Source organism: Desmodus rotundus, chromosome 5 (assembly GCF_022682495.2).
Source record: "Desmodus rotundus isolate HL8 chromosome 5, HLdesRot8A.1, whole genome shotgun sequence".
Classification (NCBI taxonomy): domain Eukaryota; kingdom Metazoa; phylum Chordata; class Mammalia; order Chiroptera; family Phyllostomidae; genus Desmodus; species Desmodus rotundus.
In genome coordinates, this window is record NC_071391.1 from 82,278,346 (window position 1) to 82,301,399 (window position 23,054).

The 23,054-nt window shown below is 39.4% G+C and overlaps 1 protein-coding gene across 7 annotated transcripts in view; it reads right to left on the reverse strand.

The window, feature by feature from the left end:
- Window positions 1–2,030: 2,030 nt before the first annotated feature.
- ALG9 (ALG9 alpha-1,2-mannosyltransferase) overlaps window positions 2,031–23,054 on the reverse strand; it is a 124,282-nt gene continuing 103,258 nt past the window's right edge. For 4 of the 7 annotated variants that reach the window (XM_053924309.1, XM_053924307.1, XM_053924311.1 and 1 more), the window contains one exon: window positions 5,436–5,665. In XM_053924309.1, coding sequence (XP_053780284.1) covers window positions 5,542–5,665 — 124 coding nt within the window. In that variant the 3' untranslated portion in view covers window positions 5,436–5,541. Of the gene's footprint in view, window positions 5,266–5,435; window positions 5,666–23,054 lie in introns of those variants that run through there. The other 3 variants (XM_053924310.2, XM_053924308.1, XM_053924306.1) reach the window with 1 other exon arrangement.

The window sequence follows — 23,054 nt, forward strand, 5'->3', positions numbered from 1 at the left end:
GATGGTTCTCTCGTGCAGCTCTGGTTGAGAACCACTGCTCTCTAGGCAACATCTTCTCCAGCACCAAGTACAGCACCACTGAGGCAGGTAGCAAACAGACCAAAAATCATACCCTTCTCCTCGGGCAACTTGGGACTGAAGAGTTAAAATGGCAAATTACAGACCAATGGCACCAGTTGCCACATACTGTTTCTGCAGGCAAATGAAGGTCAAAGACAAAGTCTCATAAGGCAGGTTTTGGCTGATACCCGTCATTGTAGATTTGTGATAAAGAAGTTTAACTCACACAAATCTTTTGGCTGTTGGGACCATCAAGAGCCACCTGGTTTATACTTTCATCTCCAGGAATGTAAAGACAGAACAAGCAGCCCAGAAACTAGAAGCTAAACCAAAAAGTCCTACCACCTTGAAGTATTTTATGAAGATACCTTAAGATTTGCTTATAATTTTTAAATAATGCTCATACTCAGGTAAAATGCTATTTAACCCATTGTTAATTTAATTACAATTACTTATTCTCAGAAGGTACAACAGAAATTCCCAATCTGTCTGTGTCACTACGGCTCTCCCATCCCTTACCTGAATTTCCCTCCTTTCTTTACCAAATCTGTGGGTTACAATTTCTTTCAATGTCAGGTCCACATTGAACTCCATAGCTAAGAGAGACAAAACAGCTTTCAGTTCTAAAAAAATCACTTGCTCCTTGATATTATTGAATTTGGATGTATCACTACAAAGTCACCTAGCAATCAGAGCTCCCTTCCCAGCAGGGCAAGCACTTGGTAGTAGCACAGCATGTCCGCACTCTGGAGGATACGCTTCCCGCCTCACATTCACTCAGATGGTCTCCTGGGCTGAGTCGGACCCTCCAAAATCAAGTAGTAAGAGAAAAATTCAGTGAAGGTACCCACTCTCTCCTTTTAGAAGGTACTCTGAGGAACGTGCCTTTTTGTGAAGGCCCATGTATTCAGAAATCCTAAAACATGCACCATATTAAGCCTCATTCACATCTTCCGAATGGCCCTGTGGGTACTATGGGACATATGACTTGCTGTATTTTCTGTGGCCTAGAAATCTGCCAAATAATAAGCAACAATTGTGTAGTAGTTTCAGGTTTCTTTTTGCTTTTCTTTCTTCATTGTCCACAAACACGTGCAGTGCCAACATGCTCAGGGAAATGTGCAAACGCCTTCCCCAGAACTCAAAACTAGGAAAATGACCCAGATAAATGGTTTGCCCCCAGACGTGCCAGCAATGCCCTGGACAGGCAGGTTTACAAGGGATACATGTTAAGATTCTATGTCATTAGTAAGGTACTCCAAAGGGTTAAGGAAAGGAAGTAATTACAGAGGTCTGAAGTCCAGAAAGGTTTCCTAGAACAGAGGGAGACTTGAGCTGGCCCTATAAATAAAAGTAATGAACATAGAGAAAGGTGACCCTTCTAAACAGGGGAAAACAATTATATTAGTAAAGCATCCATCTGTAAAACAACTTGGGAGAAAGAAATCAAACCAAGTTTCCTGGGCATTTGGGTCCTATGGAAAGGAAATTGACAACCAGTCGTGTAAAACCAGGTGGTCACAAGATGCAAGGTATAAGAATGATACCAGGAATTCATTAATAAAAAAGTTGTTTTGCTCCTAACAACTCCTGACAAAGGGGGAAATTACCACAATTTTAAATATTACCAGCACATTTCTATGAATATTAAGATCCCTACATGATGAAAATTCTTAATCTAAAAACATAAGAGGGACCCCAAACTCTTTTAGTTACAATGACATACTGAGTAATTCCTATTATGCATGGCTTTTCCACAACTAAAATAAAACTAACCCTCAATGGGTTTCCCAAAGGCTTCTTCCTAGAATTTTCAGAATAAGTTATTTCGAGCTATTTGGACTGTAGAAGGCAGGTCTATACCCTGAAGGGTGGGAGTGAGGTAGATGATGGGCTTGAGCTTCAGTTTCCAACCTCCACCAAAGATTTAAAAGCTCAAAAAAGCAAGAGTGAAAATATTAACTTAAGAAAAGGAAAATCAAACTGTCAAGATTTATTTAACTTTTTTCTTTCACAGAAAATACAAGTATGGAATGTAAACACTGACACGTGAAATAAAGCACAAGGATTTGGCAAATATATTGGACAATACTCCTGCTTCAGCACTGTACTGCTTCCTGCTTTCATCTGCAGCATGAAACACGTGGTAATGCACACTGGAAAAATTGAAGGCAACATTCATTTAGATTCATTGAAACACCAGAGAGTCTCTGAAATCCAGCAATCAAAGCAGAGCTGCCTCACACTGGCCTGAAGACAGCACAATCACAGTTGAGTTCTTATCTGAATAAATCCCTTGAAATGCAGAACACAATGAAGGATTGCCATTGGTGCTTTGCCCAAATGGTCATCACTCTAGACCTATTGTTGCAGAACCACATGGGGTTTTCATGGGCCTTTCCCAGAATTCAAAACTAGGAAAATGACCCAGATCAATGGTTGCGATCAAAAGCCATCTTTAATTTAAAACAACCTGTTCCTAAACTTGAATTTAGTACTAAAGAGTATGGACTTCAATTTTCCATGACTATCCCAAGAGATTAAAGTAACCAGTCTTCTTTCTTATCAGATGACAACTACCAGGTGACAGGTAAACTTTGATACTAGATGCCTATTACACAGTTTGGTTCAATAATGGGACTCAGCATAGTAAGATGTGGTGTACAGATACGGCTGCCTGAGAGATCAGCGATCAGAGAGTCCTGGACTGCCAAGTACAGCCGCTCCTACACTCAGCTCCATAATCAAAGGTTATTACAACTAATCTACAGTCCTTCATTCCTTGATATTCAATAATCTACGGAGAACTAAGTACCTCAGACACTTTATTCTTAAAATGGGCAGAGGAGTCAGCTCATGAGGAACCTTGATTCACTAAAGGAAAAATGTTACTTTGACCAGGTGTTCTGAAAATCTTTTTTCACAGGCAAAGCTAACCTCACTGTGTTGTGAGGTGGAGATTTTTTTTTTTAAGATTTTATTTATCTTTTAGGGAGGGGAAAGGAGGGAGAAAGACAGGGAGAGAAACCTCAATGTGTGGTTGCCTCTCACATGCCCACTCCTGGGGACCTGGCCCACAACCCAGACATGTGCTCTGACTGGGAATTGAACTCGCAACCCTTTTGTTAGCAGGCCAGTGCCCAATCCACTGAGCCACACCAGCTAGGGCTGAGATGGAGATTTTTAAATGTGTTGATAAATGTGTGAAAAACGCCTCACGTGAAAAATGCCTCCATAACAAAAACCATTCATTTTCTACCCCTGGCCTGTAGCATTGGTATAGTGCCTGCAATTTATTGTGCTCTCCCTAAAGAAAACCAAAATCAGGTTTTAAAAGGGACAGGAACTGATATTCCCAAGGAATTCCTGGACCAATCACGACCTTTTTCTGTGCTATATTACAGTAAGTTCTTGCTCAGAAGGCTTTTTGCATGTGCAAAATGATAAAATAGGTCAGCATTTTTGATTTACAAAAAGCTACTCAGCATGGACCTCTGTTGCTGAACGCTCTTATTCACCTCTGCAGAAAGTCCAGGGCGCTGGCCACCGTGAAACAAACACACAGCAAGTGCACTACCCATGTAGGCGTGGCAAGGTATTTCACTGAAAACTCTCTATCCCACAGTCAAACCAAATGTGTCCATATTTGGAAAAAAGTAATCAAGTATTGAGAATTAAATGCCAAGAACTTTCAATCAGCAAGTGGGACCCCAGTTTCTCTTCACTCTCCCGTTATCGTTCCGCACTGTTTTGACCCATTGCCTCTCCAGTGCTTCCACTGGATCCCGGATCTTCCCTCAGAGGGGAGACTTTTTATATGGTGACTAGCCATTTCTTCCCTTTTCACTTCTTTTCTCCTCACAGACAGTTCCTATCAAAAGCCCTTCTCTTTGAAAAATGAAAGATGGAAACTCTGAAAAACAGATTCGACCTATTTGCAGATACTAGACACATGTACTCTTAGGGAAATAAGGCACCTATTACGTGACCCCAGAGGGACTACAGAAATGGAACTAACACTGGACCCTGCGTGGCTACAAAGGAGCACGACTCCCAACAGGAGCACTGCTTTCCTGCCACTGGCCAGGCTGCACTCTGAAGCCCTGCTGTGATGAGAGTCTAACCAACAGAAAGACTGGAGTCTCCAAAGAACTCAAAAGAAATACAGATAAAATTCTTTGTTAAAATATAAAGTTACATTATCAATCAGGTCTCTGGCCAACCTCACCATTCTTTCAAGTAATGTCTAGATGGGAAGTTAGGCAACCTGGGTTCCAGTCCCAGCACTGTCATTGGCTGTGTGAGCTTGTGTGACTTTAGCTCCCCTTATAGTCTCAGTTTCTTAATCTGTAAAATGGGTATAAAACCACTTGCCTTGTCTACCTCACATTGTGGGAGAGGATCAAATGAGAGTCATGCAAAAGTGCTTTATAAATTACGAAATAATGTATGTAAGCATAAAGTAGCAGTATATACTTATTAAAGTATTAGGTCTTTATAACTGCCTGCCAGACAAGAAGTGCCCCGTGCAAGATGTGCTTTGCCACACACAGACTCAAAAATAGGTGCTATAAATATACACTGGTCTTTTTGACTAGGATTGTTTAAAAAAGAGAAATTCTCAGTCTCTTCAGAAATGGCAACAGAATGCATTACTTAAAAATGTGATGTTATCCAAATCTACCAATTGATAGAATTAATTTTCTCCAAATATGTCCTGTACAGTTATAGTCTTGTCTAGAGCCTGTACACAGGAAAGTCCTGAATTCAAGAAATTACATGCTAAAACTTAAAAAAACAAAACAAAACAACCCTCATAGTTACAGTTTGTTGTAAAGGAGATAAAATGAAAATAAGAGGCATCCTAAATAATGAAATGAGGTCACAGTTCCTCAAACAGTTGCCTTTTTCCTGAGATATCTCCAGGACAGGGTCCTCATCCTGCGAAGCGCTTTAGAGAAGCTTAGTCTTGCTCGAGGTGAAAAGGACATGCCGGCAGGCGACGGCGCTGTGCTTATTTTCAGCACGAGGACTTGAACAACAAGGTCTGCTACAAGTTGCCACACAGCTTTGGTGGAGAAGCCCATATGGCCCAAGAGAAGCTTGTTAGTTCTGGGATGCCAGAGTGTGGGGAACAGCTTGACACAGCCATCCAGCTCAGAGATGTTCAATTCTTCCTATGAGTTGATTCTACTCTTCTCCGGTCTAATAAATAATTGAACAGAAGGAAAACAATGAGATGTGGAACGCTGTATCTACCTGGATTTTAGGGCCTTTCTCTGCCTAGCTGCAAAAAATTTGCAGAACTGAGACACAGGCAAGAAGTGAATTTGATTGACTTTGACTAACCCAAAGCACCCAGATTCCAGTATTGGTGTCAGATGGCCTTTATTACAAATGTTACAAGTGATGACTTGGAGGGAGTCCTGTCAGTGGAATCATTAGAACAGATGGTTGTCCTTTGGGGTCAGAGGCGTGCTGCTAACCTCCACTTTTCTTTCTGCTGTGCTTTGTTTTCCGGGGTTTGAGGATGGTGTAGTTTGCATACACTGTATACTGATCTGACAGGAAGGGGACATAAAATGCCCGCAGCAGCTTTGAAGATCTGAAAAATAAGGGGGGAAAAGTCAGAATTGTATCATTTGACAGAATTTACTAATGGTATTGAAAAGGATTCAAGGAAATAAACTAAGTGCTACAGAAAGGATTATATTTTATATAAGCAACACACACAAAAAGTCTGTTATTTGGCTACTAGATCATGATAAAAGACTTAAAACCAAGTACCTCATTACTCACACAAAAAGACAGTCTCCTATCAAGCCACAGTATAACCTTCCAAACAGCTCTAGGTCTTCACTTTGCGTTAGAATATACCATGGGAAAGTTCCAGGCCAATCAAAAGACTGCTATTACTGAAATCAGTTCTTAATACCCAATGGTTTCTGCAACAAAGAAACTGTAGAGATGCTGAAATGACCCTGATTCTAGCAGTAAATTTTCCTAGAGAGATAAAGAAAAGTATGTCCTGGGCTTCTTGTGCAAAGTGTTCCCGCAATTCTTAAGTCAGAGAGAGAGTCTCACACACACGCTCATGTCATGGCATGTCCCTGGAAAGTTGTAACATGTATATATTTTTTATTAAAATATTGGGACAGATGGAAACCTGAATTTCTTATGAGTTTCTGAAGAACGTGAAAAATACTTCACATTTATTGAACACTTAACATTGGACAAACACTGGGAAAAGTGCTTACACTTTAAAAGTTACTATTTAATCCATCCGATAACCCTAGGAAGGAAGTGATATTATTATCCCTACTTTATAGCTGGGAACTGAGGCTTACATAAATTTTTAAGTGACTTGCCAGGGTCACACAGTGAGTCACAGAGCCCTCATTCACATCCAGACATGATTCTAGATTCTGCACCAACCACTATGGTTTATCCTACAGCCCAGTAAAAGGCTAACGCGATTCATCACTCTAGAAAAAGTGGGATAGCTTCAAACCCTATGTCAAGTATTACTCCTTGACTGTGATTTCTGAGTCAAACAAAGCTGGCCCAGTGACTGCCACTCTACATGAGGTAGCTGACAGGTGTTCCATTGCCGGTCCTTTTCCAGACTCTAACTTGTAAATGTCACGTCAACGTGGCAGACGCCTGCGGTGCCTGCACACAATGATACCGTGCTTGGCACACACACCTCCTACAGAGTCTTCCAGCTGGGACACTGGCAGTGCTCCCTGCTCAACAGAGATGCACCTCACCTCAACATCTCCCAGCTCAGGGGCTTGGACAGAGAAAACAGGCTTAGAAGAGAGACACATGAGATTATCAGCAGGGTTCCTGCAAACAAAAGGAACAGGTAGAGGAAGCACCTATTTGAGTGAGAAAGAAGTGAATTTATTCTTTCTGTCCAAGCTGCACAGATAGGGGGATGTCAGAACAAAAGGCTGTAAGCCAGAGTAAACTCCTGCATGCTTAAGTGTAGTAAAGAAAGGCTAAAACTAATTAAGTGTCACTTCCATTCCAGTTGACTCCACAATAAAAGCTTCATTAACAGAGTCAGCGTGTACTGCCAGCCAGCTCAGTCCTTGATATAACATGAGGGCTACTGGGCCCAATTTTAGTTTTTGACTTTCTTTTTGGAACAATTCCTTACTATTTGGGATGGTTATTACTTCATAATGTTAACATTTTTAGAGTCTTCCAAAAAACAAAGAGATTATATTTATTTATAAAAACAATAAAATTCATTTTATCTTGTAATTACCATGTGGACCTATTGTAACCTTTTATAAATTTAAGCTATACTCTAGGGTCCTCGTGGTATTATTTTTGTCTGTATCTTGGATTATTTACAACTAGACCTTTAAAAAAAAAGACTAAAATAATAAGAAAAAGGAAAACAATGAAATTGTAAAAAATGATGATGCAAGATGAAATAAATCACTACTACATTATCACTCAGTTTTCTTACTGCATTGCCCAACGTACTGCATCATTTTAAAATAAAGTATAAAAGACTGAAGACACTATCTTTGCAGTCAGCTTTCGGCTTCTATTGAACACAGTTGAGAATCAGAATTTAAAAACTTTCAGTCACTAACAGCAACAAGAAGAAAACTGACAGAAACCCTTAGTGATGAGACAAAGCCAGCAGACGAGTGCAAAGGGACAAACAGCAGCAATCAGGACCCTGACGATGGTGAGACTGATGATACAGCAAAATTTATGCATCTTCAAATGACAAAACACTAAATGAATTTTCTCAGACTCATGAGTTAATGAGTAAACCATGGGTTTCTAAGAACAAAAAGGAAACAAGGTCATTCACTTAGTCATTCAAGTGGAAGGACTTTCTCATGCACTATTTTGCAACAAGAACCGGGACCATCCTGTGTGCCAGCAGGGCATATGACCATATTCTTGCATCTTTTATGAGATCTGTGTGCCAAATTTTATTTAGTAAAGTTCATAAGTGAACAAATGCTGAAGGCAGGTTCATAAACAAAGGATGGGAAGGATAGAGAGGGTAAAGAAACAAAAAAATTCAATGAATTGACAGTTTAATTGGTGTTTATAAATCCGAAAATGAAAATGTTTGAATTATAGAGCAAAAAAGATAGCTGTCCTTTCTTTGATAAAATTGAGTTATTGAAGGTTTCAAAAAGTTCTTCAAATTTTGCAATTTGATGATACAAGTGCGAGAACAACCAGAGTAATAAGTTAGAATCTATTGAGATACGTCTGAAGCCCAGAACCAGTATGTTCAAGATGGATACATTCCGGGTACACATGACAGTAGATGGGCAGTTGGTTGTATTCACACACACACACACACACACACACACACACACACACACACTCAAAATCAGGAGAATATGGAATAAAGATTTGGGGTTGCTACATTTAAATTATTATTAAAATTTCAAATGAAGTTTTTGTTTTACTATCCTTTTATTCTTATTTTTCAACGTTATTTGTAAAATAGCTAGAAAACAAAAAGAGTCTATTGGGCCAAGACGGTAAATGGTGATGACTGCTTTTGCTGGTGTGCTGACGATCATGCCAACAAGTGCTGAAAGGGCATTTCAGAACACTGGCTTGGGCCTCCATGGGACACACCGTCAGCAAAGATACTCTCTATCCTGAAATAGAAGAAGGGCCACTATGCATTATTGCTGAGTGTAGAATAAAGGAGATTGGGACAAAATATTTACAATATACATAACAGAGGATTAGTACCTAGACTATATAAAGCGTTCCTGCAATCATTAAAAAGATAATTCAGTAGAAAAATGACAAAGGGTGTGAACAGAGAAGAGAAATGTGAGTACCAATAAAATATGAAATGACATTCACTTATCAGGGAAATGTAAATCTGGATATATTTTTTTAATACTCAGGTTTGTAAAAAGTAAAAAGCCTGACATTATCAAACACTGGTGAGGAATTAGGAAGCCGATATCGCCATTGAAAGTGGAAAACTGCACAGCCACTTAAAAAGGCAATTTTAACAGTATCAATTAAAGCAAAATCATGCTTCCCCTAGGATACAGCAGAGAATTTTTCTTTTGTACTTTATCCCATATTGCTTTTTTTTTTTTACAGCCTACTTTGCTTTCCATTTGTTACGAAAAAAAATTTCAAACATATACAGAAGTAGGCAAAATACAGAGTGGGGCAAAAGTAGGTTTACCATTATGAGTACATAAAACAGTTTATTGTTGTATTATTACTTATGAATTATTGTATTGTTTTCCATATGAACAACTGTAAACCTACTTTGGTCTCCCCATATATTACTTGTAATTATTTTTTAAAGCCAACAGATAAATTTTTAAATAAAGGAAATCTCAAATCCTTAAAACAAACAAACCTATGTGTTCCTCTGGTAGGGTTTTGCGTGCTGGCTCTGGTGAGACAAAGTCTCTGTTCTCAGAGAGCTAATAACCTAGTTGGTAGAAACAGGACATGAATGACAAGTCCGTAACTTAGAATATACTAAATACTCAACAGCTGATATAGAAGCTCCAAGTCATAATGTACACATTCAGAAGAGAGGACAAACACAGGGTTGCATAGGCGGGGGAGAAACATTTACAATATATTATTTCATTTTATCCATCCAACATTTCAAGATACACTAATCAAGAAAAGCAACCTGCCCATTCATAAGCAAATCTATAGGCATCTTAGGTTAAATGCCCTATTCACTCAGCAGCCACGGGAGAATTGCCTGAATAAAATCTGAACAACTTCTCATGGCCTACAAAGCCCTGGGAGATCTAGCCCTTACTTACTTGTCCCGTTTCACCTTGTGCCATTTTCTTCCTTGCCTGATACACTCCCCTCATGCCAGCCTCCTTTCGGTTCCTCAAAATTTTAAGTTCTTTCCTAACCTAGGTCCTTTGTATGTGCTTTCCCCCTCTGCCTGGAATACTCTTTCACCCTGTTTTTCTCATCACTATACCCATTTCATTTTTCATTCCGTTTCTTAAAAGTTACCTTTGAGAGGTCTTCCAACTATCCTAGGAAAGCCTGGACTTCCACTTCTATCACTGAATGTCTCTTGGTGCACCTGTCTGTTTCTCATTACACTTCACAAATATATCTGTAACTATATGTTTATTTGTTAACTTAATGATTGTCTGTCCTCTGATCCCAAATTTCTGGGAGTCAGACTGTCTTATTTACCAGTAGCATAGTGTCTGTCACATAGTATGTGTGGAAAAACAAATGGGTGGGTGGATGGATGGGTGGGTGGAATGAAGGAAGGAAGGGAGGAAGGAAGGAAGGGAGGAGGGAAAAAAGGGCTGATGAAGAGGGCAATGGAGGGATTTTATACAAATGAGATATGAGTTTAATTTAATTCAATTCAATTCAATCACAAGTGGCTGAGCACCAGGTCAAGCAAAGTGTTAAGTACCAGGAATACAATGATGGACGGAGAGGGTTCCTACTCTTAATGAGGAATTCAAAGTCCAGCCAAATGTGTGGTTTGGAATAACCATCTTGCTAAGGACAAACATTGGTCTGAATTGGATACATCAAGAGATCCAAGCAGGATTCTGCCATGCCCCCTCAGTGTACAGTTGTAGGAAATCAACATCGAATTCTAGGTAATGTGTTCAGGAAGCAAGGAGGCATTTTTAGTTAGGCCAGAACACAAAGCTATGGAAGAGGTGAGGACTAATATAAGCAGAAGCTAAGAAGAATCTATCATCAGAGCTTGGTGCAAGAAAAATCCTTATTAGAAGATGTACCTCCTTTTCTCCTGCAGATTCTACTTGTGATTTTTAATAGAGTTATTTACCTTTAATATATAAAACTACTAATTTCTTCAAGAAGAGCAAGTGAGGGACAGTCAATATCCACATCTTTGAGGTGGGATGGGAACACTCTGGGATTTTTTTTTAAACCAAAAGCAAAGGCTGGGTTGAATTCTTCATTTCTAAAACTATAGTTGCTGTTCTAGATCAATTTCTTTACTATTAATAGCTTTAATATGCTAATCAGGGCTAGGGCCTTTTAAATTTTTACACTATATTATTATTGCTGGAAAGGGGAAAATGAATTTGGTTATTTGCCTCTGAAAAAAGCAGCTGGGAATGGAATAACGTGTATACACACAATAATACTCATGGAAACAAAGATGGGACTGAATCACAAATTAGAACAAAACTAATGCCTATCAAAACTCATGCAACAATGTCTGTAATAATTTGAAATACCTGAGTATTGCCCTGGGGAAGAACAAGCAGCATAATTTAGGGAGACGTAAAATATATGCCTATATCATGGCAACAGAAACACTTCCCTTACCAGTAAGCAAGTCACTTAAGTGATTCAAAGATGAAACAGACCTGGACAAAGCAATTATCTGAGTAGCAAAATTAGCTGACAGCTCAAATGTTTCTAATTCAATTACCAGCCCTATTTATCAGGTTAGAAAGCATGCTGCTGTAGAGATTTAAATCTGCTCTTGCTGACCTCAGTGGAAGACGGGCTGCCAGTCCCTGATGTCTCCAGTTCAGCGGGCACAAATGGAAACAGTGGGCTGAGTTTTCATTTTAAAAACAAAACATCCTAGTACTCAGGTTTTCTCTTTTATTTTTATCCATCCATCCATCCATCCAAATATTAATGTAGTGTAAGCTGACTCTTACTTTTTAAGCTAGTTTCCTCTCTTTGTGTCTCTGTCTCTTGCTGTCTCCTGCACTTAGTTCACATTTTGGTGACAGACTTTCCACAGCCCTCAGTGCAGAAACAGACTTTTATATCAATATTTGGTTCTGAAGAGAATCTCAGAATTCCCTCAAGACTTACTTTTAGCCATAGTCAAACTGTAGTCCCATATCAAGCAATTTAAGAACTGCTCAAAGAGCTGGTATGCAGCAAAAATACGACTGTTCTTTGATATTCTTTAACAGGAAATGGAGTTAGGGACATCAGTGAGTAATGCACAGGTGACATTTATAACACAAAGAGAAATGAACACAGGAGTTGTATGCTGTATTCATACTGTATTAGAATGACAGGCCCTTGAAGATAGAACTTCACCTCTCTAACTGCTGTATCTCCCAAAAAGGGCTCAACCCATAGTCTGTGAATGAGTGAATGAATGAATGAATGACTACGCCCAGACTCTTAAACTGGAGCATTAGTTTACCTCATTCACTTTTCACAATATTCATCTTCCACAAGTAAAGGCAAATCAAATATAATATGAAGCTCTTCTTCTTCTCTTCCCAAAATTCAGTCCTAAAGCCATTAATTAGGTGGGGCAGAGCCAATCTCCAGTGTGGGTGCGAGGAGGGGAAGGTGAGGGGAGGGAAGCTGCAGCGGCCCATGAGGTGTCAGAGCACAAGGACACGTGGAGGGCATCCATATTTGCAAAGAAAATATTAATGCTATAGGTCAAACAACTTATCCAGGTTTCAGTTCACAAAGAATTTGTTCAATCATCATTACGCATGCGACCAAAATGACACTTATTTTCAGCAGACATGTCCAATAGACCCTTGACATTCAATGGATATATTCACATTTGGATTATTTGGCAACAGTCTCTGAAGATCCACACTGCGTGATGACTTGGAAGTTTGCCGAGGCAGAAACTGGAATCACAGCACTGCACAGAGCGGGTCACTTCACTTACTTGTGGCCCTTGGCCAACCATCTGACAACATCACAACCCCTTGACCAAGTCCCCTTTAGCCAATACTCAGAATGAGGATTGAGAAAAAAACTGCTGTTAGGCAACTGGCCGCGTTCTGACCTTCAGTCCCACCCAGACTGCTGGGAACATGCTCTCCACCGTCTTTTTTCCATCTGACAGCTACCTGGATATGAAGGCACTGTATGTTCCCCCCACCATTCCTGTGGAGGAAACACTGAACAGCGTTCAAGGTGTTTGCCCCTGCACTTTGGACCCTCGTCTGGGCTATGCTTCTGTGCAGCAAACAGTAGTAGCATTGGAGGACACATCAAGTAGATGGTCCTGGCACGCTCAATAAAGAAGAAATAAATAATAAGTATACTTTAAAATAACTTAGCAATCTTTATTTTACCAAATAAATGCATCAAAAGTTTCTAAAGAAATCCTTATTTCACTTTTTTCCTTTTATTCTAACATAAATACAGTTTAAAGAATGTGAAATACATCAAATAATTAATAAATATTTACCGAGACACTACTATGTACTAGCAGTTGTAGAGAATTAACAAGAGATATGGTTCTAACTCTCAAGGAACTCAGAACAAAGACCCCTGATGATGCTAGCTACTTGGTCTAAGCTAGCTAAAAGCAGGGGCAGTCCTAAAACACGGGGGTGTACTAATTGTATAACAATGGGAAACAGACTCTCTAAGCTTCAGAAAGACAAAAAAGGTTTATTCCTCTTAAAATGTCCACAGATCTCAATGATGAAGCAGCTGAAGAATACAATGAGCACAACACCCATATGTTTTGAAGCCAAATCTAGCCTGGGGTAGCTCTGCCAGGTGAAGGGACTCAGGAAAGTATTTGGGGAGAAGAAAAGAAGAGGAAAGGCTAAAAACAGAAAGTATAAGAGAATAATGAGCTGATAGAGAATTACAAAAGTAAAGAAACTTTGATCTCTTCGTCCTTATAGTTTCTCAGTATTCTTGGCAGAGAGGAGGAGTTGAAGACATCACCATGACTGATGGGTAGGGAAGGACAGAATCACTTCAGTTACTGGTTGAGAGGGAGAACTAACTCTACCCATAGGGTTTGAGCACCATCAGAAGCATTTTGAACCACTGGCCTCAAACCAAATTCTGCCACGGAGTGTAGTCTCCCTTTCCACCTGGATAGTAGGAAGCTGCAGATGGAAACAGCCTGCTGGACTATTTTGTGTGCCATATGTCTCTTTTGAAAAAAAATCTCCTTTAAAAAGAAAAACTTCAAAAATTATCCAATTTGAATGAAGCATGGCATCAAAAGAGCTGTGATAGTTTTAAAATATGTCCATAAATTCTTTCATACTCCTCCCATCAACAGGGAAAGTTAAATTCCTCTCCTCTGAACAGAGGCTATTCCAGTGGCTTGCTTTCAGTGAACAGAATGAGGCAGGATTATTACTGGGTGAACTTCAAGGCTAGGTCATAAAAAAAATTACATAGCTCTTGAGCTACTGGCTCTTAGAAGCCAACCACTATGCTGTGAGGAAACGCAGGCTACATAAGAGAAGCCATAAGCAGGTGTTCTGGCCGACAGCCTCAAATGAGATCGAGCCAACAGACAGTGTTAACAGACAGACACGTGAGAAAGCCTTTGAGATGCCTCCAGTCACGACCACCATCTGAAGGCCAATGCATAAGAACCCTGAAGGCTAAAGAACCATCTATCTGAGCCCCATTGACCCCCAGAACCATGAGAGAAAACAATATTAAATAATTGTTGCTTTATATCACTAAGTTTGGAATGATTTGTTACATAGCAATAACTAGAACAAGAGTTTCCAACTAATTTGTTGTCCTTTACAGTGACTACTCCAATGATCTTATTATTATCTTCCAGAAATTAATAGTTCTGCTTATGCTGGATTAGAGGCTGGGAGCCATCAGCCAGACTACCACATAGGAGCAAAATGGACATAGGTGCCATGTGCTCTTTAGGCCTCACTGTTGCCAGATTCACTTTTTTGTGGAGGCTAAAAGGACAGTCATAACCTCAGTGGAAAAATCCCCATGGTAGCTAATGCTCAGCAGTCACTGAGAATCCCGTGCTGGGCACTGCACTGAAAGAACACAAGCAGCAGATGCTGATAAGCACAGTCCCCACCTTGCTGCTGTCCTCTGACTAGAAAATGTTCCTCTACCATACCAGCGGAAGGTGCCAACTTCTAACTCCTTACTTGCATCCACACTTCACATATAATTATAAATTTGCAAGCTTTGAAATTCTGCCCTATTTAAGTCCCCCCAAATTATCTCAAGCGCCTAATCAAGCAAGCCTAAAATTCAGTTAGATGATGCTAATCTGCTCCAAAATAAGGAAGAATAAAATTGCACAATCCAAAAACCAAAGGTGAAAGCAAAGCCAGCAAGACAAAGGGACCTACAGTGAAGGAGCAAAAAGTGGGCAGAAAGTGGCTGTGCAGAGAAGGGCAGGGCCTTCCAACTTGTTTCCAAACCTATAAACAGGCCCTGCAGGTCAGGAGGCAACTCCAGCATCCAGGAGAGGCATTTCCCACCAGACTCCCACAGCCAAACATTCTCACCACACTTAGAAAGGAACCCACCATTCAGCTGGTAATTTATTGCAATATTCTCCCTTCACTCCTCTCTGGTGAATCTCAGAGTAGGCATTATATTCACCTACTTGTTGAACTATTTTATACAAGTCGCAATTATATCATCTTTCAAAGAAAAAAATTATCTCTTATTTTAGAAACTATGCAACTTGAGATGTTCATAGAGTTTGATAAACCTTCATAAAATTAGCCAGACATAGACATGGCAAACTCAGGAAGTATAAGCTGAGGCTATGGTACCAGCTATGTGCAAGAGGTGACTAGAAAATGGTTATTAAAATTAAAAAATGTTTATTGATGAGATATTAAGGAAGGCAGGGAGGAAAAAAGGAAGGAAGGAAGGAAGGAAGGAAAAAGGGAGGAAGAAACATCAATATGAGAGAGAAGCATCACTTGGCTGCCTCTCATACATAACTTGAATGGGGATTGAACCTGCAACCTAGGCATGTGCCTCAACTGGGAATACAACCCAACCCCTCAGTATGTGGGACGATGCTCCAACTAACTGAGCCACACTGGCCAGGGTAGTTCTTAAGATTTTAGGCCAGTATCCTCTTTCAAACTAATGGGATCTGGGGCCTCTAGCTCTCTAATACCGCAGAAAAGAATGGATGAGCATCTAGGCTGCCATTCTCCCAAATGGGTTAACAATATTAGCACTATTTAGTGAGTCCTTCTCCAGTAGTTCAACAGTAAAGGCCTTTATCTTCCAACAGATTCAACAGAAAACAAGCCCCTTGGCATAATCATAGATATTCAGAATTCCTTGATTTGCTCCAATCACAATAACGTCCTAATAATCTTTAGGTTGATTCCCTTTGGAGTCGAGTCTCCACTGACATACACACTCAGAGTATGATGTTTTTATGTACTGGTACTGTCCCCAAGTTACTCTGATTGCTTCCTTTTCAGACAGCTGAGACCAATCTCAGGAATGGATCTGAAAATTTTAAAATGACCAAGAAATGTCAACAAATTAAATCAAATTAGTAAACTATGGGCAAACCCACACGGTAAACACGGACCATGGGTCAAAGGAACTGTATCTATATACTTCATTCTCCTGCCCTGCTTTTTGGGACCAAGCCCCTGTACTCTGATCACATTAAAACAGGATAACCACATATCTCAATTTTCCCAGGGCAGGGCCATTTTTACTTTTAAAAGCCTTCTGATTTAAAGGAACCTGCAACCGTGGCATATTGGGATGATGCTCTAACCAGCTGAGCTACCCAGCAAGACAAAAATTTTCTTTATTGACCCTCAGATGCCTCAACCAATGGGCTTCTTTTTATCTTTCCATTTATACGCAGGATTTCTTCTCCTTGAATTGCATAAGTGATTTTACTCTCTCTTTACCACTGGTTTAAATCCTCCTTTTCTTTTAAGCCTCAGCTCAAGCACCACCACCTTCAGGAAGCCTTCTCAGTTTAACCTCCATAGATCTCTCCTTTCCTTGAAGTTTTAGCACATAACTTGGCACCTCCTGAGGTTTTAATATTATTTTCAAGTTGTTTTTGTTTGTGTAACTACCAAAGCTGTAAGTTATTCATGAGCAAAATCTTTGTCTAATTGCTTCTTTTATACCCCTTACACAATCTAGCTCTGGACAAGGACTTAATAACTATTCAATAAATACTTTCTTATTTCCAAACCTGCCTAACCAGCTGGCTTCAGGACATAACAAGAAGACGTCAGGAACCTCCCACTGCTTACTCCTTTTCTTACAGCACACTATCCCTTTCCTTTAAAGCACTTAACACAGGTTGCAATTATATATTACTTTGTATGGTTTTTATTTAAGGTCAGCCTCCCCATTTTATTGTAAGGTCCAAGAGCACAGGGAGCTTGTGAGTATTGTTTATCACTGTGGACCTAAGACCTATCGCAGTGCCTGCTACTGTTCAAGAAGTATCTGCTGATAGGATGGATGTCAGATGGACAAACAGATGGATAATGAGAAAACATGATTTCAAAGTGCACTAAAAAGAAGATTAAATTTTTAGGGACAAACATTTGAGAAATAAACCTGCTTACATTTCTAAAAAGGTGATATGGTGGTACGTCACAGGCTTATTAAAACTTCCTTTCCTGCAGAGAGTCCCAATCAAGAGGCACCCAAAGAGGCTTACTCTAAGACACATCATAATTAAAATGCCAAATTTTAAAGACAAAGAGAGAATCTTAAAAGCAGCAAGAGAGACACAGATAGTAACATACAAGGGAGCCCTGATAAGACTAGCAGCTGACTTCTCAATGGAAACACTCCAACCCAGAAGAGATTGGCAAGGAATATTCCAAGTAATGAAAAACAATGGCCTGCAACCAAGACTACTCTATCTAGCAAGGCTCTCAAATAAAATTGAAGACAAAATAAGGAGATTCCCTGAAAAAAGAAGGCTGAAAGAATGTATCTGAACCAAACCAGCACTGCAAGATGTGCTAAAGGGACTGCTTTAAGAAGATAAAGGTACAGAGTGAGAGAGAAGGGAACACAGGTACAAAGGAAGTAAAATGGCAATGAATAAGTACCTATCAATAGTAACCTTAAATGTAAATGAATTAAATGCTCCAATCAAAAGAAATAGGGTAGCCCTGGCTGGTGTGGCTCAGTGGATTGAGTGCTGGCTTGGTAACCAAAGGGTCACTAGTTTGATTCCTAGTCAGGGCACATGCCTGGGTTGCGGACCAGGCCCCCAGTCAGGGGTGTGTGAGAGGCAACTACACACTGATGTTTCTCTCCTTCTCTTTCTCCCTCTGTTCCCCTTTCTCTAAAATAAATAAATAAAATTAAAAAATAAAAAGACATAGGGTAGCTGGATGGATAAGAAAATATAACTCATATATATTCTGTCTAGGGGTAGCAACACTTATATCAGACAAAATGGATTTCAAAACAAAGGCAATAAAAAAACATGAAGAAAGTCATTTCATAATAGTAAAGGGAAGAATCCACCAGGTAACTATAAACATTGTAAAAATATATGCATTCAATGTAAGAGCACCCAAATATAGGAGGAAAATCTTGAAGAACGTCAAGAAAGATATGGACAGCAACACACTCATAGTAGGGGATTTTAACACCCCACTGTCAACAGTGGACTGATCTTCCAAACAAAGAATCAACAAGGACATTGAACAACATGATAGATCAAATGGGCTTAAATGATATATACAGAAACTTTCACCCCCCAAAAGTAAAATATACATTCTTTTCAAATGCACATGGAACATTTTCAAAGATAGAACACATGATAGGACACAAAACAAGCCTCAACAAATTCAAGAAAATTGAAATCATATCAAGCATTTTCTTGGATCACAATGGCTTGAAACTAGAAACCAAACTCAAGGAAAAACAGTCAAATACGTGGAGACTGAATAACATTAAACAACAAATGGGTAAACAATGTGATCAAGGAAGAAATCAAAAAGTTTCTGGAAACAAATGAAAATGAACACACAACAACCCAAAACCTATGGGACACAGTGAAGGCAGTCCTGAGAAGGAAGTTCATAGTGATATAACCCTACCTAAAAAAGACAGAAAAATTTCAAATAAATGACCTAACTCTTCATCTACAAAAAGTAGAGGAACAACAACAAACAAAGTCCAGAGCAAGTAGAAGGAAGGACATAATCACGATCAGAGCAGAAGTAAATGACATAGAGACTAAAAGAACAATCCAAAGGATCAATAAATCCAGGAGCTGGTTCTTTGAAATGATAAACAAAATCAACACGCCTTTAAGCAGACTCATCAAGAAAAAAAACAGAGATGACCCAAATGAATAGAATCAGAAACGAAATAGGCGAAATTACAACCAATACCACAGAAATACAAATGATCGTAAGAAATTACTACAAACAACTGCCCTGGCTGGTGTGGCTGAGTGGATTGAGTGCCAGCCTGCAAACCAAAGGGTTACCAGTTTGATTCCCAGTCAGGGCACATGCCTGGGTTGCAGGCTAGGTCCCTGGTAGGGGGCCCATGAGAGGCAACCACACATTGATGTTCCTCTCCCTTTTTTTCTCCCTCCCTACCCCTCTGTAAAAACAAATGAATAAAATCTAAAAAAAAAAAACAAAAAAGAAATTACTATAAACAACCAAATACCAAGAAATTTGAAAACCTGGGTGAAATGGACAAATTTCTAGAAACATATAACCCATAACTGAATCAAGAAGCAGAAAGCCTGAATAGACCAATATCAGGTAGTGAAATTGGAGCAGTAATTAAAAAACACCCAGCACACAAAAGCCCTGGGCTAGACAGATTCACAGGAGAACTTTACCAAACATTTAGGGAAGAGCTAACCCCAATTCTTCTCACACTATGCCAAAAAACTCAAGAAGAGGAAAGACTCCCAAACTCTTTTTATGAGGCCAGTATTATCCTAATTCCAAACCAGATAAAGACACAACAAAGAAAGAAAACTACAGGCCAATAGTGCTGATGAACATAGATGCTAAAATCCTCAAAAATTTTTGGCAAACAGGATCTAGCAATACATTAAAAAGACATTAAAAAGATCACACACCATCATCAAGTGGGATTCATCCCACTTGGTAGGAAGGATAATTACACTACATAGGCAATATGAAAGACAAAAACCACATGATCAAATCAATACATGTGGAAAAAGCATTTGATAAGGTATAGCACCCATTTATGATAAAAACACTCAGCACAGTGGGAATAGAGGGAGCATACCTCCACATGATAATGGCCATATATGAGAAACCTACAGCCAATATCATACTCAATAGGCAAAAACTAAAAGCTTTTCCCCTAAGATCAGGCACAAGACAAGGGTCTCCACTTACACCACTACCATTCAACATAGTATTGAAAGTTCTAGCCACACCGATCAGACAAGAAAAAGAAATATAAGGCAACCAAATTGGAAAGGAGGAAGTAAATCTGTCCCTGTTTGCAGATGACATGATAGTGTAAATAGAAAACCCTATACACTCTACCAAAAAAACTACTCAACCTAATAAATGAATTTGGCAAAATGGTGGGATACAAAGTCAACATTCAGAAAATGAAAGCATTTTTGTATACCAACAATGAAACATCAGAAACAGAAATTAGGAAAAAAATCCCATTTGCTATAGCAACAAGAAAAATAAAATTCTTAGGAATAAACCTAACCAAGGAGGTAAAAGATCTGCACTCGGAAAACTACACAACATTGAAGAAACAAATTAAGGAAGACACAAATATATGGAAGCACATAATGTGTTCATGTATTGGAAGAACTAACATCATTAAAATGTCCACACTACCCAAAGCAATCTATATATTCAACACAATCCTATAAAAATACTAAGACATATTTCACAGATACAGAACAAATACTTCAAAAATTTATATGTAACCATAAACAACCCAGGATAGCCTCAGCAATTTTGAGAAAGAAGAACAAAGTAAGAGGGGTCACCATACCCAATATCAAACTATACTGCAAGGCCACTGTAATCAAAATAGTCTAGTACTGGCATAAGAACAGACACATAGACCGCTGGAACAGAACAGAGAGCTGAGAAATAAACCCATGCCAATAGGTCAGTTACTATTTGACAAAGGGGGCCGGAACATAAAATGGAGTAAAAATAGCCTCTCCAATAAATGTGTTGGGAGATCTGTACAAGTACACGCAAAAAAATAAAACTAGACCACTAACTTACACCATATGCCAAAATAAACAAAAGACTTAAATATAAGTCATGATACCGTAAAGTCCTAGAGGAAAACATAGGCAGGTGGGATATCTGAAAATTTTCAGATATCCCACGCAGCAATATTTTCAAAGATATATCCCCTAGGGTAAGGGATATAAATGAAAGAATAAACAAATGGGACTGTATCAAACTGAAAACCTTCCACACAGCTAAAGAAAACATCAACAAAATGGAAAGGGAACCAACCATATGGGAAAACATTTGCCAACGATACCTCGGACAAGGGCTTGATCTCCAAAATATAATGAACTCACATGACTCCACATCAGGAAGACAAACAGCCTAATTAAAAAATGGGCAAAGGACCTGAACAGACACTTCCCCAAGGAGGACATACAGAGGGTCCATAGACACACGAAAAAATGTTCAACATCACTAGTCATTAGAGAGATGCAAATTAAAACCACAAAGAGATACCACTTCACACTGGTCAGAATAGCCATCATTAATAAATCAAAAACAACAATTGCTGGTAAGACTGTGGAGAAAAGGGAACCCTAGTACACTGTTGGCAGGAATGCAGACTGGTGCAGACACTGTGGAAAACAGAATGGAATTTCTTCAAAAACCCAAAGATGGAACTGTTTTTCAATCTAGCAATCCCACTTCTGGGACTATATCCTAAGAATCTTAAATCACCAATTAAAAAGAATCTATGTACCCTAATGTTCATAGCAGTGTTATTTATAATAGCCAAGTTCTGGAAACAGCCTAAGTGCCCATCAGTAAATAAGTGGATCAAAAAACTATGGTACATTTACACAATGCAATACTATGCTGCAGAAAAAAGAACGAACTCCTACCCTTCGAGACAGCATGGATGGAACTGGGGAGCATTATGCTAAGTGAAATAAGCCAGGCGGTGAAAGACAAATACCATATGATCTCACCTGTAAGTGGAACCTAATCAACAAAAGAAACAAATGAGCAAAATAGAACCAGAGACTTGGAAATAAAGAACAACCTGACAGTGACCAGAAGGGAGAAGGGAAGGGGATAATGGGGGAAAGAAGGGGAGGGGGCTATCACAGGAACAAAAATAGAGGACTTATGGGCATGGACAATGGGGGGATTGACTATGGGAGTGGGGGACCAGGGTAGGGGAGAGCAATGAGGAAGAAGGCAGGACAACCGTAACTGAATAACTAAAAAAAAAAAACAACCTCCTTTCCTCTGGAACAGCTAGAATAGTTAGGCCTGCAGGATCTAAGGACCTGAGTGACCACTACATGCCAATGGTACCATTATTTCTCCCTGTTATATAAATTGCTAAAATGTAAAAACCATTGTTTCAAGAACACAGAGGAAATGTAACAGTGCTAGTGAATAGGACCAAGGTCCCTAGTGCATTTCATGCACCATCTTAGAGCAACAGCTGCGAGGCATGTGGCCCCTGACAGCACAGTCCCACTTCACTGGTCCCAGCCAGCACCATGAGGATGTCACGGTGTGGACAGTTACACACTGCTGTGGCAAACTGGGCTGTAGGATCCAGCTATTTTTGTAGTTAGATCAATATATACCATGAAATACTGAGAAAGAGAAATGTAAAGAAAATCAGTATAATTTTGGAGCACTAGGCCATCTGTTAATTAATTGAAATGCCTGATATTTACATAATGCTTTAAAATTGAAAAACTTTCATATTTCTGTCCTCATTTAATCCTTACAACATTCCCCTAAAATAGAAAAAGTTATTTCTAGTTTACTGATAAAGAAATTTGGGAGTCAGAGAGGAACCACCAGCAAGTAGGCAAGATAAAATGTACATGTCTTCTGATCCCATGCTCTTTCCACTATACTTTGCACACCTTCAAGGGAACTGCCTCTTTTCAGTTCTTAAACCAACTGATTTAGTTCTTTCTCGGCATATGATTGTGAAAAGAATGCTGATTTATGGGAAATGAAAAACCTCTGAAGGCATTCTCCAATAACCTCCTTCCCCCCACCTACAACAGA